Consider the following 16,621-nt stretch of genomic DNA (forward strand, 5'->3'; position numbering starts at 1 on the left):
TTATTTTTTCCCTCTTTTGGGGCATTTTCCTAGCCAGTTACTTGACTTTTGAGCTCTTTGTCAAGTGGAGGGTGTCCTACCCCAAGCTTTAGAGGTTTTGTGCAACTGTTCTCCAAGATATCTCTAGGGACCTGTAAATTCTCAGTTCTTCCAGCATGATATGATCTAAGGAGAGGTGTTTACGCCAATCCTGGCCTATACTCTGGTCTGGGAGCAACCACAAGCACTCTTTTCTGTCCTGAAACTGTGAGTATTATTCCCTTTCTACAACTGCCACCAGCTCTGCCACACCAGTGCTCCTCCTCAGGACTACCACTCAGGACTGAAACCTAGATCAGCTGCCTGATTCCCCCACCATCTGTAGGTTGAGAGCTCCAGATGTGGCCACTGCTGCTGCAGTCATCCTGGGACTGGGGCCGGCCCACGCTCCCCTCTCACCCAAGTGAAAGAGCTTTCTCACTGACCTTTGAAGCTGTCTTTGGCATTTGTGAGTTGAGAAATCTGGAAACTGCAGCAACTGCCTGTGATTCAATGCCCTAAAGCCTGCTTCAGTCCTGGCTGTGACAGTGCAGCCCGTGCTAGGCTAGGCTGGGCTGGGCTACACTCCGCTCCGAGCCTGGTATAATAGACCCTTCCTGTAGGTCTTCCAGGTTGTCTTGAGCTGGAAATCTGTTTCACTTTGTCATTTTGTGACTTGTGCTGCTCTAGAATTTGTTTAGAGTCATTTTTAACAGGTATTTTAAGGGCTTTAGGGGGAGAGATTGAGCAGGTCCATGCTTCTACTCTGCCCTCTTGGCTCTGCCCTGACTTAAAGTATACTGACAGTAGTTCTGAATTAAAAAGAAATTTAACAGTGCTCTAGTTTCTTAAATGATTGGGAGTTCAACTTGCATTTTTTTCCATCTTGAATATTATCATTTTTATTTTTTTTAAATAAAATTTTAATGATTTGTATTTCTTTCTTATGCCACCATATGTCCCTCCCCTTCCTCCTCCCAAGAGAACCATTCTATGTAACAAACAATATTTTTAGAGAGAAAAAATATTTGTGTAATTTATAGATAAAAAAGTTTTCACAGTGAAAAAATGTGAAAACATGCAAATATACATCTCCCTCATCCTTGAAGGAGTGGTGGGTTGGGGGTGTCCTCATCGCTCTTCATTTGAGTCTTGATCATTTTTAATCTAATTACATTCACTTTTGATTTTTTTTGTGTGTTCTTTCATTTACATTGTTGTAGTTAATGTGTGAGTACTTATGTATATGTATTTTTTGACTCTGCTGATTTCACTCTGCATCAGTTCATGTCAATCTTTCCATGCTTCTCTGAATTCATCTTATCATTTTTAATTGTTTTATTATTTTAAAATTTATTTATTTTTAGTTTACAACATTCAGTTCTACAAGCTTTTGAATTCCACATTTTCTCCTCCTCCTTCCTCTTACCCCTCTCCAAGATGGCATGCAATCTGATATAAGCTTTACATATACATTCACATTAAACATTTTCACATTAGTCATGTTGCAGAGAAGAATTATAACCAATGGAATGAACCATGAGAAAGAAGAACAGAACAAAAAAGAGAGACAGTAAATAGAATGCTTTGATCTGCATTCAGACTCCATAATTCTTTCTCTGGATGTGGATAGCATTTTCTGTCATGAGTCTTTTGGAGTTGTCTTAGAACCTTGCGTTGCTGAGAAGAGCCAAGTTTATAAAAGTTAGCCATTGCCAATGGGGTTGTAATTGCGTACAGCGTTCTCCTGGTTCTGCGCTCCTCTCACTCAGTATCAGTTCATTCAGGTCTTAACAGATTTTTCTGAAGTCTGCCTACTTACCATTTCTTATAGCGCATTAGTATTCCATTCATATGCCATAGCTTGTTCAGCCATTCTCGTATCATTTCTTATACCACAGGAATACGAATTCCTTTGTGTTCATGTGCCACAGTTTGTTTAGCCATTCCTCAGCTGATGGGCATCTACTGTTTCTAATTCTTTTCTATCACAAAAAGTGTAGCTGTAAATATTTAAATGTATATGGGGAATTTCTTATCAGTGATTTTCTTGGGGTACAAGCCTGGTTATGGTTTCTCTAGTTCAAAGGGTATGGACATTTTAGGCACTTTATTTGCATATTTCCAAATTGCCTTCCAAAATGATTGTACTATTTCTCAGCTCCACCAACAATGATTTAGTGTGTCTGTCATTCTACAATCCTTCTGTTATTGACTCATACCTTTTTTTTGGCCTTTCCTCCTCCCAGGGAGTCTAAAGTGAAACATCACTGTTATTTTTTTAATTAACATTTCTCTTGTCATTAGAGCTTTGGAGGATTCTTTTATATAGTTGCGAACACTTTGTAATTTTTTGGAAAACTTTTTGCTCATATCTTTTGACCTTTGACATTTTCTTACAAGAAATAAATATTATTCTGGATAAAGTACATAGGAGACCAGTAGACTAATAAGTATGGGAACTAATGGGAAGGAGTGTATGTATGTACATATATTGATGTATATATACACACATGTATGTATGTATGTGTATATCTGGAGAACTTAAATGCTAAAGGAAACATGGTTGTGGAAGAAGTTTTCACTGGGATAAAATTAGTAAATAAGATTAACCTCATACTTAATTGGGAGCAAACTGCATGTGAAATGAGCTTCATTCATCTTTCAACTGAAGCATCCATGATGATACTTCCACTATCTTTAAAAGTGTCCCCGACAGCATTGCAAACTTTTAGAAGAGAATTATGCTTTCAAAGAATCCAGCTTGCTCTGATGAATTGGGTTGTTTGAAAGATTTAATAACTAGTTCTTTTTCTTTCCTGTGGTTCAGTTGATGTTAATAACTTTTTGTCAGTTTTCATCTGAGTAAAACCAAATTTGTGAAAGGCAGCAGTTCCTACTTCCTATCCTCAAGTCATCTTGTTTTCAGTCAGGTCAGTTTTAATTCATCTGCCCTTTGTCATTTAAGATTCTTCAAGCATAAATATCTTGGTAACTGCCTGGATGGAAGCTCATTTCTGTTTAAGTTTTCATTTTTCTCTAATGCCTAGACACGACACTTAAAAGGCCTTGGTTTGTTTTGACTTAATGAAGGTTTGAGCCTGTGTTTCTGAAGCAGTATAAACTATAATAATCTTATCTTTAATCTCTTTTATTTTAGATTAGGGTTACCATTCATTTGAGAATTTGATGAGTTGGGAGATAGGAGACTTTTCCCATACCTTAGATCAACCTTAATCTGGGAACCCTCCCTCTAAACTGGTAAAGGGAGGTTTCCAGGTTTCTCTGCTGTAATCTAGAACACAGCTAACTACAGCAGATGTCAGTGTTCTCTGGTGAATTATATGAATTGGAACTGGGTTTGTGATCTTTTTTGTAGAGGAGTATAAGTTTATAAACTTTACCAAGAGCTTTTGTCTTATTTTTAAGTATCAGTATGTTAAAGAAACCTTTAATTGTTTTTTGGGAAAAGTGTGACAAATTCTAGTATACTTATGAAATTTCACATGTTCTTATGCACAAGTACAAATAGCTGTGCTGAATGTAAATAAAAACTTTTAAACAAATTATTAATGGTAACAGAATCTAAGAGACATCTTATAAAACTATCACTCTTTCCAGATGATATGATGGCATACCTAAAGGATCCTAGAGAGTCAAAAAAAAAAAACTAATTGAAATAATTAACAACTTTAGCAAAGTTGCAAGATATAAAATAAATCCACAGAAATCATCAGCGTTTCTGTGTATTGCCAGCAAAGTTCAGCAGAAAGAAATACAAAGAGAAATTCCATTTTAAATAACTGTAGACAGTATGAAACACTTGGGAGTCTTTCTGCCAAGATAAACCCAAGAACTGTATGAATACAATTACAAACATTTTTCACACAAATAAAATCAGATCTAAACATCTGGAAAAATATTATTTGCTTACAGGTAGGCTAAGCCAATATAATAAAAATGACAGTTCTTCCTAAAGTAATCTCCTTACTCAGTGCCGTACCAATCAAAGGACTGAAAAATGATTTTATGGAACTAGAAATAATAGCAACATTCATTTGGAAAAACAAAAGGTTAAGAATGTCCAGGGAATCAATGAAAAACAAAATGTGAAGGAAAGGGGCCTAGTCATACCAGATCTCAAAATGTGTTAAGAGGTAATTATCAAAACAATCTGGTACTACCTAAGAAATAGAGTAGTGGATCAGTGGAATAGATTAGGTATACAATACATTGTGGTAAATGGCCATAATAATCTAATGCATAATAAATCCAAAGATCCAAAATTTTTGGACAGAAGTCATTATGTAACAAAATCTGCTGAGAAAACTAGAAAACAGTATGGCAGAAACTAGGTATAGATTGACATCTCACATTGTATATCAAGAAAAAGTCAAAATGAGTACATGATTTACATATAAAGGGTGATACTATAAGCAGATTAGTAGAGCTTGTAATAGTTTACCTGTCAGATCTATGGATAAGGAAAGAAGTTAGGACCAAACGCGATATAGAGAGCAATATGAAATGTAAAATGGACAATTTTGGTTATATAAAATTAATTTTTTTGTATAAACAAAACCAATGCATTCAAAATTAGAAGGAAAGCAGAAAAATTGGAAATATTTTTTACAGCAAATATCTCTGAGAAAGGCCTCATTTCTCAAATATGTAGAAAATGGAGTCAAATATGAAAGAATACAAGTCATTCCCCAATTCGTAAATGGTCAAAGGATATGAACAGGCAGTTTTCAGACAAAGAAGTCTAAGCTGTCTGTAGTCATATTTTAAAATGCTCAAAATCACTGTTGATTAGAGAAATGCAAATGAAAACAACTCAGAAGTACCACCTCATATCCATCAGGTTGGCCAATATAACAGAAAAGGAAAATGATAAGTATTGGAGGGGATGTGGGAAAACTGGGACACTAATAACTGTTGGTGGAGTTGTGAATTGATCCAACCATTCTGGAGAGCAATTTGGAACTATACCAAAAGGGCTATCAAAATGTGCATACCCTTTCATCCAGCAATGCCTCTGGTAGGCCTGTTTCACAAAGAGATTTTTTTAAAAAAGAGGGAAAAGAAATTATTTGTACAAAAATATTTGTGGCAACTCTTTTTTTTTTTTTTGGTAGCCAAGAATTGGAAATTGAAGGGGATTCCCATAGGGGAATGGCTAAACAGCTTGTGGTATATATGATTGTAATGGAATATTAATTGTGCTAGAAGAAATGATGAGCAGGATGAGTTAAGAAAAATATGGAAAGACTTACCTGAACGGATACAAAGTGAAGTGAGCAGAACCAGGAGAACATTGTACGTAGTAACAATATTGTATGATGAAGAATTGTGAATGACTTAGCTATTCTCATCAATACAATGATCAAAATGATCCCAAAGGACTCATGATGAAAAATGCTATCCACCTTCAGAGAAAGAACTGATGTTGTCTAAATACAGACTGAAACATGTTATTTTGCACTTTTTTTGAGTCTTCTTGCACAAAATGACCAATATGTAAATGTTTTACATGATTGCATATGTATAACCTATATCAAATGTTTACTTTTTCAAAGAGGAGGGAAGTGAGAGAGGGAGGGATAGAATTTAGAGCTCAAAACTTAAAAACAATACCCCAGATATTAAAAATTGTTTTTACATGTAATTGGGGGAAGATAAAATATTATTAAAAATAAATATAAGACCACCTGGTTGTTATCCTTGGTCTTTGAAGAGGACCAAAATGACATCACCATGATAAAGTGAAATTTTAGCGTGTCCATCTGTGGCTAATCAGACCAGTACAGGCTCAGAATGCTGTGCCACAGGTTGGGCACAGATAGTTCATGTGAATATTTGGGGTGGATATCCCAAATTTGCACATCCTGCATTTACTTTGTGCTGTCTCATTCTGCTTTGCTCAAAGAGCACAGCACCCTTTCTTATGTGGGCACGCTATGCTGAGCTGTCCTGTGTCAGTGTCTCCCATGTTGCACAGTCAAATCCAAAATTCTTGAGAGAAACTTTAAGAGTGTCCTTGTATCGCTTCTTTTGGCCACTATGTGATTGCCTGCCCCATGTGAGTTCTCCATAAAATAGTCTTTTTGGCAAGTGTACATTTGGCGTTCGAACAACGTGGCCAGCCCATCGGAGTTGTGCTCTCTGAAGCATAGTTTGAATACTGGGCAGTTCAGCTCAAGCAGGGACTTCAGTGTCTGGTACCTTATCCTGCCAAGTGATCCTCAGAATCTTCCTAAGACAGTTAAAATGGAAGCAATTCAGTTTCCTGACATGGCACTGGTAGACTGTCCATGTTTCACAAGCATATAACAATGAGGTCAGCACAGTGGCTCTGTAGATCTTCAGCCATGTTGACAAATGCTTTCAGTGAGGATGAACACTGCATCAAGGTCAACTACCATACTCATGGTAAGTTCTTCAATTTGAAAAGGCTACAAGCCAAGACCAAAGTGGAGGGAGTGCTGGTACATGATTTTCTGTTTGCAGATGATTGTGCACTCAATGCAGCCTCTGAAGCTGAGATGTAACAAAGTATGGATCAGTTCTCTGCTGCCTGTGCTAATTTTGGCCTAATAATTAACACCAAGAAAACACAGGTGCTCCATCAGCCACCACCACACCCTCCATACATGAAACCATAAGGCTACAACAAAATGGAGAAGTTTTGAATGCTGTGGATAAGTTCACTTACCTTGGTAAAGTACTTTCCACATTGACAATGAGGTTGATGCATGCATTGCCAGAGCTAGCTCAGTGTTTGGGAGGCTCCAAAGAAAAGTTTGGGAGAGAAGAGGTATTAGACTGACTACCAATAAGACCACCTAGAGGAAAGATGAATGGTAAAGATACGTTATCGTCAGGGCCTTTTAAACTATGTATATATGGTCTCAAAAAAAACCCCATCTAAAGCAATAAATTAGTATTAGGTTTTCATTGGCGTTTTGAGTCATCCTTGGCTCCTTGCTCACACTCACCTCATATATCCAATCTGTTGTCAAAATTTATTGTTTCTACCTCTATAGAATCTTTTTGTATATATTCTGTTCTTTCTTTTCACATAGCCACCAACTTAGTATAGCCTTTTTTAAAAACATCTTTCAGTTGGACCACTGTAATAACTTCATTAATCTCTCCATGTCAAGTTACTTTCCATTCTAATTCATCTTCTACTCAGCTGCCAAAATGATTTTCCTAAAGACCAGGTGTGTCCATGCCATTTCTTTCCCCTCACACCATCATTAAACTCCAGTGGCTCCTAGTTAGCTCCAGCATCAAATATAAAATCCTCTGGTTTTTGAAGGCCTTCTAAACCTAACTTCTTCCTACCTTTGCATTTTTCTTAAACCTTACTCCCTTTTACTTACTCTATGATCCAGTGACACGGGTCTCTTGGTTGTTCCTTGAACAAGACACTTCATCTCTCAACCGTGTGCTTTTTCACTGATTATCTTACACACTTGGAATACACTCCATTCTTACCTCCAACTCCTGGTTTCCTTCAGATCTCAGCTAAAATCTCATCTGCTGCAATAACCCTTTCTCAATCTCACTTAATTCTAGCACCTTACTGCTACGAGATTATTTCCGTTTTATGGTTTGTGTATGTGTTGTCTTTCTATCCTATTTGTACATAGTAGTTTGCATATTGTCTCTTCCAGTGAATTGTAAGCTTCTTAAAAGCAGTAACTATTTATTGCCTTTCTTCGTATTCCTAGTGCACAGACCCTAGCACGTAGTATTGCCTTCTCAGATGGCTTGTTGATTGCCTTACTGACTTCTCTATCACTCATACCTCTATCCCTTCTGAATACAAATATCTTTAAAGTTATCAAAATAAGAAAATTGCAAATACATTATACTTTCTCATTTTAGAGAAGCATATATTGCACAAGTAGTATATATCTATTTCTGTCTCCTGTAAGATATAATGTTCACTTATCAACAAAATATAATATGACAGTCTCTAGTATATCATGTATAATATGGATAGGGATGAGGAGAGGGACTAGACCTGTAATTTTATTGGTGCAAGATAAGAACTTATAGTCTTAGAGATTTGCCTACAGCAGTGGTGTACTCAAACAGCAGCACATAAGGATTCTTGGAGGCTGCATATTACTTAGAAAACCATAAAATAACATTATCTCTGTTCTATTGTATTTTTATTTTGTTCACTATTTCCCAATCTGATTTTATTGACCTAGAGAATCAGTGTCACACAGCCAGTAATGTTAGAGCAGGACTTCCTCACTTTGAGGCCAGATCTCTGTCCACTATACAACACTGCCTCTCCAATAACTAGTACAACTGTATAATATGAACATATCACACACATATATGTATATTTGTATATAATATACTTGTCATTAAAATGAGAGAGATGAGTAAAGTTTATTTGAGGATTAAGAGAAGGCTTTGATAACTTTCTTCGAAGAATTCTAGATGAATTTAATGTAAATTGCACTTGGAACTTTTTTTTCCTTGTCCAGGTTTACTTGTGATATTTCAAAAGCACAAGCATAAGTTGCTGCTGAAAAGAAGTAAGACATTTGCTGTTTGTGAATCAGAAAGGAAAACAAGGCTTATTGAAAGGGATTGTTAATTAGAGGTTGTGAAAATGTCTCATATGTTTTTCTTTGATGAGACAGAGATAGGGGCCTCCTTTTTTTTTTTTTAAAGGTAAACATTTATCAAGTTCCATTATTAGCATCTGTTGTGAAAATTGGGTTTATAGACTATAGCCAAATAATGTGTTTGAATTTTTAACATAATGGAGCAGGGAATTCTAACCCTTAGAGATCCTTTGTATCACATAGCAATTTGATTAAAATTTCAAAATATATGTTTTTGTCTCTCTGTAAGCTGCAGCCTTCTTATAGTTCATGTTCTTGACAGTATAATACAGGTACTTTTTGTTCTTTTGGGACTTTACTGCCAGGCTAAAACATTTGTTCTTCCCTCATTTTGTTAATAAAGAAACCAGCATTCTGAAGTGTCTTGTGTTTAGGTCCAGTGTGTGTGTAACTCAGTCATGGAAGTTCTGCTACCTCGTTATGTCATGAGCCAGTCATGTAGGGAGCAGAACAGTCATCTTTTCCAGTTTCATCGTACATACCTAAAAATGTAGGTCCTGTCAAGTAGCACAATCTTTTAGTACATATCTATGCATATATAAAAAGAACCTTGAATCTTCTTTTGCTTCCTTTTAATCTTTCTTGCCTATATCCCTTTCTCTGAGGGAAGGAAAAAGGCCCAAACCACTTCTCTCAATGAGTGATAAGCAGAGCTCAGACTGTCATGGCATTTGGCACTAATTAAACTTTCAACTTGTTCATTGTTCTGCCTGGACACTGATTCTTGTTCAGGATTCTTGTTAAATGTCACCAAATAGTTGTACTCATTTGTGGGTTGTTAACCACATTTTTATTTCCTCAGTCTCTTAGGCCTGACTTTCTGGTATTTTAAACAAACAATTTGATTCTCCATCTTGGTGACATTCTTGTTCTGTGTGAACTTCAAAAAATTTCTAACATTCAGATTTTACCTTTTGATTTTCTTTTCATAGGAAAGGAAAGGGCCATGTAGAACCTGATCAGCTGTGGTGTAGAAATGATAACTTTCAGGCCCTGTTTATACTGCATATATGTGTTTATAGCCACTGCCTTTGACTCTGAAAGGTTTCCTCATGTACAAAATTGGGATAATACTTATCACTTAGTTTTAGAGCACTGAGGGAAAATTGATTAAGAGTGAACTTGCCTTTAAGGACTTTGGAAATTTGAAGTATTTGGAATTTAGTGTCTTTTATCTTGTAAGTGATCTGTTCTATGAATCCTTGCTACAACAGAGGAACTACAGCCACATAACTACTTTTTTGAATTTCTAATTATTGAGAAAACCATTAGCATAATTCTTAAGTTATAAAAATTTTAAAGCTAGTAAGTGAATTTTTGTCATGAACTCTTACTCCTTAGCATTCACATCCATATAAGCTCTTTCATCCATTAACCTTTTTGCTTGGGATGAGTTACTTCCAAGCAAGTAGGAAAGAATGCTAATTTTTCTTTGTTGTGCTCCAGACTTTCCAGGAAAAGACTGGTAGCTTTTTTTTTTAAGAGAAAATGTGGGCGGATCATTTCTTTTGTGCTCCTCTTGTGCTTATTAGGTATTGTATGTCAGCTTAATCACATGGGGACAGATTTTGTGCGTGGTTTTGCTGTTTCAATTTTGGTTAAATTTACTTTTGTTTCTCATTTTGTATCTCATTGATAACCTTTTTGAAGGCTTGATGCAGCCAGGTTGTGTGGCAGACTGAGCATAAAAAAAATATGCCAGGAAATCTATCTTGCCATCTTAGTGTATACACAAATGGAATTGTTCTGACAGTGTTTCATCTTTCTGTTACAGTATTGCCATTCTAGCCTGAATAAAAACAAACAAAAAAAGTTAGCTCTTAACTTCCTTGTTACCAGATTTGATTTTATTGTGGGGAAGGATTGGAATGGAGGAATGGTCTGGTTTACTTTTCTGATCGGGTGTGCCTTATACCCTGTAATAGGTATCCTCTTCTCTCACCTCTCAACAATTCCCTTTATCCCCTAACTCTATTCTTCTGTAATCACAAAGGCAACTTGTACAGAGAACACATTCAGCAACTATGGCTAAGAATGCGATTTTTTCTGTCCCCTTAGCTAATTTTGTTCAAAAGAGCTTGATGGGAGAGTGTCAGCTGGGCAGAACCAGCCTCTAACCTATGGCTGACTGGACCAGAACAGAGCAGGCTAGAGACAGGAGAGTCAGGAATCAAGCAGAAGTTTAATCTCAAAGTGAGGGAAACGACTTGCAAGCAAGAACACATATGCCAGAGCTGCACCCCTAGTCGGGGGTGGAGGGGCGCTGCTTTAGTGTAAGCAGATCCAACGTTTATACTTACGGCCATGCTATGAGAGTTAACAGCGAAAATAAGACAAGTTTGATTCAGATCAGAACTTCATGACTGGAGCATGGGTACTTGTCCAGCATTTGTCTAAATTCAGAGAACACCTGGTGCTTGTCAAAGCAATGCAATAATTATATGAAACAATTCTGGGATTTTGCCAGAGGGTGAGTGCAAAGGATTGTTGTTATGCCAAGCTCAGGACACAGCTTGCTTGCTGGACTTTAGCTCTGGAAAGCTGTGTCTCCTAATATCTTGACAGGAGGGAGATATGTGATTCCCTAAGCCTTTCTGTTTACTGTCCTATTAGCTATGTTGTTTATAACCTTCAGTATGTGCCTTTGGAAGCGTTTGGGAGAGTGGATGATTGGTTTGTTTGAAACTGCTTGGCAAAATCTGCCTGTATGACACACACGAGTTTAATCATCAGAATGGAGACCAACGAAATTATAGTCCAGGAAGAAAACACTGGTGGTAAACGACATTATCTACTTAGTAGCTTTGCAGCAGACTCTTACATGTATACCTATTCAATTTCCATTCATTCTGAAGAGGAAATGAGGCACTGATGCTGCTTATGGAGGAGGTCTGTTTAGTTTACATTTGGGACAGTACTGAGGATGCCACTTCTCATGCCATTATTTAATCAGTGTTTATTGGCTGATTGTCATATATCACTCCTGAAACTTGTAGCCTTCCTTCCTTCGTCATGAGTACCAAAGTTCTGAAAGGAATGATGGAACAAGTAGATGGCAAATATGATTCTTTCCTTACACCCATCATTGATTGATTTAATGTAACTTTGGGCAATAAGTCCTCTATTAAATTTCTGCATGTCTTACTTAAAATAAAAGATATAAACACAAAACTTTTAAAAAAAGTAAAAAGTTTCTCTTTCTCTCCTTTAAAGGGAAATGCCTTTTAAAGATTCATTATTTAACAAGATGCTGTCTTTACTACAGAAATCTTATCAGTCAACAAGCATTTATAAAGCTTCTACTACATGCCAGGCTATAAGGAAACTAAGGCAGGAGTGAAGTAGTCTCTGTCATCAAGAAGCTAACATTCTATCGTGAGAGACAAAAAAAAGATGTTCATAATCTTTAACAAACTTAAACCTACCCCAGGACTTCTGGGATAATTATAGTTACTATAGATGATGTCTATATTACGTCTAATTATAGATGAAGTAACTTCTGGGGAAGGAGAGATGCTGATATCTGAGAGGCAACCAGGAAAGGTCTAATATTGGTGTCACCGGACCTGAGCTTTGAAGAGAATTATGTGCCCTTTTTCCACTGTTATTACACATTATTTATTTCCATGAACACTACAGCCTGGTCATATTGACCTACTTATAATTCCTCATTCAAAATGCTCTATGTCCAGTCTTGGCCTTTGTGCTGATTCTTCACCTAATGCTTGGAATTCTTTCCCCTCACCTCGACCTCTCAGAATAAGAGACTTCCTTTGAGATTCAATTTAAATTCCCCCTTCTTTGGGAGACCTTTCCCAGTACTTTGTTGTGTAAAGTTAGCTTGTACTTGCTTTATATATATCTCGTACGCTAACGTCACTTCACTCTCTCTTCACTACCTGTTCTAATCTATATCAGTCAAGATTCTCAAACACAATTTATTATTCTAAATCCTTATTTAATTTACAGTAGTAAATTTGTATGTATCATTTGACCCATGTACCCTAAAGAAGATCAAAGAAGGAAAAATTCTTATGTGTAAAGATTTCTTTTTGTGGAAATTAAAAAATTGGAAACAGTAGGTGCCCTTCAGTTGGGGAATGGCTGAACAAATTTTAATATATAAATTAATGCAATATTATTCTGCCATGAGATATTATAAATAGGAAGACTACAGAGAAACTTGGGTAGATTTTTGTTTTTCCCAAAGTGCAGGTCTGACCATATTACGCATATCCCTCTTCACTTTGATAAAATTCCAGCAGCTTCCTGTTATGTCTAGGATCAAATATAATATCATCTGTTTGACATTTAAAGCTCTTCAGAAAATGTCCCCATTGTACTTTTCCTACTTATTAGATACTCTTCCCTTCAGTGCATTTACGGTCTAGCCAAGTTGGCCTTCTTGATGTTCTGCACATATTCATACTGCCTGTTTCCTGCCCCTTAATGGACTCCCTCATCCCTTCCAATTCTTAGAATCCCTATTTTAATTCCAGACTCACCTCAAGTGCCACAGCTTCTGCAGGAGGCCTTTTCTGGGCCTTCCCTTAAAGTCTTTTTCCGCTGAAGGATACTTTGTAAATGTTTTGTATATATTAATATATGTATAAGTTGTCTCCCCCTTAGAATGTTTGCTCTTTCAGGGCAAGATTGTTTTACATTGTTTCATTTTGTTTTTTGTATCTCTGGCACCTAGCACTTTGCTTTGACACATCAGAGGAACTTAACAAATGTTTGTTAATTGAGTCATTTATGAATTAATGTGGAGTAAAGTAAATGGAGCCAAGAAAACAGTATGCACAGTAATGATAATAGTGTAAAGGAAAGTAGCATTGATGCACATTAGAATTCTGATCACTAGAGTGACCATTCTTGACTTTAAAGATCTGACATCCCTCCCTTTTCTTGGAGAGCAGGGGATGGACTATAACTGTAGGATAAAGCATATGTTATCAGACATGACTAGTTTTGTTGGTTTGATTTTTAAAAGAAATGTACCTGTTTGATATGAAGGAGAGTTTAATAGTCATTAGGAAGTGATAATGATGTAAAGGCTAAGAATGTTTTGATATAATTTAAATTTAGAAAAAAAATGGTGGCACCTAATTGTCAGTTTTAATCAGATGTTTTTATCAAAGAGACAGCATGGTAGAATGAATAGAGAACTTGGAATTAGGAAAACCTGGGTTTAAGTTCTACCTCTGACACATACTGGCTTTGTGACCATGCACAAGTCACTTAACCCTTCCATGCCTTTGATAATTCTCCATAAAGGCTCTAAGTTGGAGGGAAAGTTTTGACCTTCATTAGGAGTTTCCTCACCTGAGAGTTGCCTTAGTAGCTCAAAAGAAAGATGACATTGCACAATTTTAGAGACATCTGCACTCCAAATATTCATATGGATTATGTGTGCCTAACCTGTGGTAGTCTTCTTGTATTGGTCTGATTAGCCACAACTGGACACACTTACCTTGACTTCAACATAGTGATGTTATTTTGGTCCTCTTTGAGTATGAAGGACAAAAACCATACCAACAAGATCACAGGTCTATCCCGTATCGTACCAGTTTAGTCCAGTCCATCTGACCAGTTCTCTGTCATCTTTGCTGATTCCTCATCCAGATCACACCATCTAACCATAGTTGTCCTTCAGGCCATTGCCCTGGACCTTCTATACTACTTCATTTGGTGATCTTATCAGCTCCCTTGGACTTTATTACTATCCCTATCCTAATCATTCTGAAATGTACCTATCCTGCCCCAGCCTCACTTTTGGCCTCTAATCTCCCATCTCAAACTGGATATCCAGTAGACGTCTTAAACTAGACATGTTCAAAACTGAACTTATCTTTTCCTCAAACCCTCCTCCTCTCCAAATTTCCATATTACTGTTGAGGGTACCACTGTCCTTCCAGTCTCTAGGGCTTGAAACCTAAGAGTTATCTTTGACTTCTCGCTCATCTTTCCATATTCAATCTGTTGCCAAGGCCTGGAACATCTCTTGAATATATCCCCATCTTTCTTTTGACACTGCTCCTGCTGTGATAACAGGCCATCATCACCTCCTATCTGGATTATTGCAGTACCCTGCAGGTAGGCTTGCCTCAAGTCCCTCCCTGCTCTAAACCGTCCTCCATTCAGTTGCTAAATTTTCTTAAAGTGCAAAAAGCTGATTTCTTAAAGTGCAAGTCCAATCATATCATCCCTACTCAGTGAACTCTAATGGCTCCCTATTATCTCCAGGATCAGATACAAAATATTCAGTTTGACTTTCAAAGTCCTTCATAATCTACCCCTTTCCTACCTTTCTAGTCTTCTTATTCTTTGACATGTACTCTTGGATCCAGTGACACTGGTGTCCTGCTGTTCCAAGAACAAGACATTGCATCTCTTCAATTTAAGCATTTTTTCTGGCTGTCTCCCATGCCTGGAATTATCTCCCTCTTCATCTCTGCTTCCTGGCTTCCTTGACTTCAAGTCCCAGCTAAAATCCTATCTTCTACAGGAAGCCTTTCTCCATCCTGTTTTTATTCTAATACCTTCTGTTAATTATTTCCTATTTATCCTGTTTGTATCTTCTTTGTACATACTTACTAGTTGTCTCTGCCAAGAGACTAGTTGTCTCTTGAGGGCAAGGGACTGTCTTTTGCCCCTTTTTTGTATCCTGAACACTTAGCACAGTGTCCGGCATATAGTAGGTGTTTAATAAGTGTTTGTTGACTGAGTTTCTAACTCTGTAGCCTCTTGGTGGCTTTGTGCCTGTCACCCACCTTTTCCTCCAGTATCCTTTTTCTCTATCTTCTGGCCAAGTCATTCTGCTTATTCTTTCTCAATACATGACTTAGATTATGCCCCATTCCTTTGTTCATGCCCTCCTTGTCTTTTTGCTGTGGTTTTTTAAAAATCGCATCCTTCCAGAACTAGTTAAATACCTTGTGTAACCTTTAGGAAGTTTTCATAAATACTGTTCCTTTTCGATCATATTTTGTATCCCTTGAGTACATTTGTATTAACTTGTCAAGATGTTCCCCCCAGCCCCCAAATAGATTTAGGGCATCTTAAATGTTGAGGCTATGATTTCTGTTCTTTTGCTTTCTCCTTATAGTGCTTAACATAGTGCTTTGTTCGTTGTAGGCACTGGAAAAATGCTTCTGAACAAGATTTGTGTTGACATTCCTCATATTTAAGGGTTCACTACTTCTTAAAGAAACTGATATAGCTGACCAAAAGAATTGAACCTGACAATTAATAGCATATGAGAGAGTAATGTTACCACTATGGTTTTGGCGTGAAAATCCATTTGTCCTGTCAACTGAATAGAAAATCAAATGTATGTGTGTGTTTATGTAATATATTATGCAATTGCTCATTGAAATCTTATGTTGCCAAGAAACTCAACTACATAGCAGATAAAGATTTTCTTTAAAAGTTTTACATTTTCTTCATTCTCTCCTTCTGTTGTCAGATTTTGATTTGCACTATTTCTGGCACTGGAGCAAGTTCACCGACTACGTGCAGTGTGTGTTGACTTTTACGGGAGTGACTGGATATATCACTTACCTCTCTCTTGATTCTGCTCTGTTTGTGGAAACACTGGGGTTTCTTGCTGTATTCACGGAGGCCATGCTGGGTGTGCCACAGCTCTATCGGAACTACCAGAATAGATCCACTGAAGGAATGAGGTAGGAGAAAAGGTGATCTTGGGCTGTCACTAACCATTGTTCTTTATGTTCTCATTGGGAGGTACTCTGTTTTATGTCTCCTGAAAACTCCTAGGAAGTTATATATAGGACACATTTTATAAATCAAATTGTAGTTTACTTTTCCTGGCACTTTTAATTTTAAAGATGTTTTATCTTTTATTTTCATTAGCACAGTCTAGTCCTGGGGATAGGAAAGGTAGGCAGCATTGCAACATACAGGGAATGTGTAGTCCCAACAAA

The 16,621-nt window shown here is 37.0% G+C and overlaps 1 protein-coding gene across 6 annotated transcripts in view; it reads left to right on the forward strand.

The window, feature by feature from the left end:
- The window catches only part of SLC66A2 (solute carrier family 66 member 2), a 183,620-nt gene that overhangs the window by 93,285 nt on the left and 73,714 nt on the right, over positions 1 to 16,621 (forward strand). For all 6 annotated transcript variants that reach the window (XM_072604037.1, XM_072604033.1, XM_072604038.1 and 3 more), the window contains one exon: positions 16,144 to 16,360. In XM_072604037.1, coding sequence (XP_072460138.1) covers positions 16,144 to 16,360 — 217 coding nt within the window. The remainder of the gene's footprint in view (positions 1 to 16,143; positions 16,361 to 16,621) is intronic.

Source organism: Notamacropus eugenii, chromosome 4, assembly GCF_028372415.1.
Source record: "Notamacropus eugenii isolate mMacEug1 chromosome 4, mMacEug1.pri_v2, whole genome shotgun sequence".
NCBI classification, from domain to species: domain Eukaryota; kingdom Metazoa; phylum Chordata; class Mammalia; order Diprotodontia; family Macropodidae; genus Notamacropus; species Notamacropus eugenii.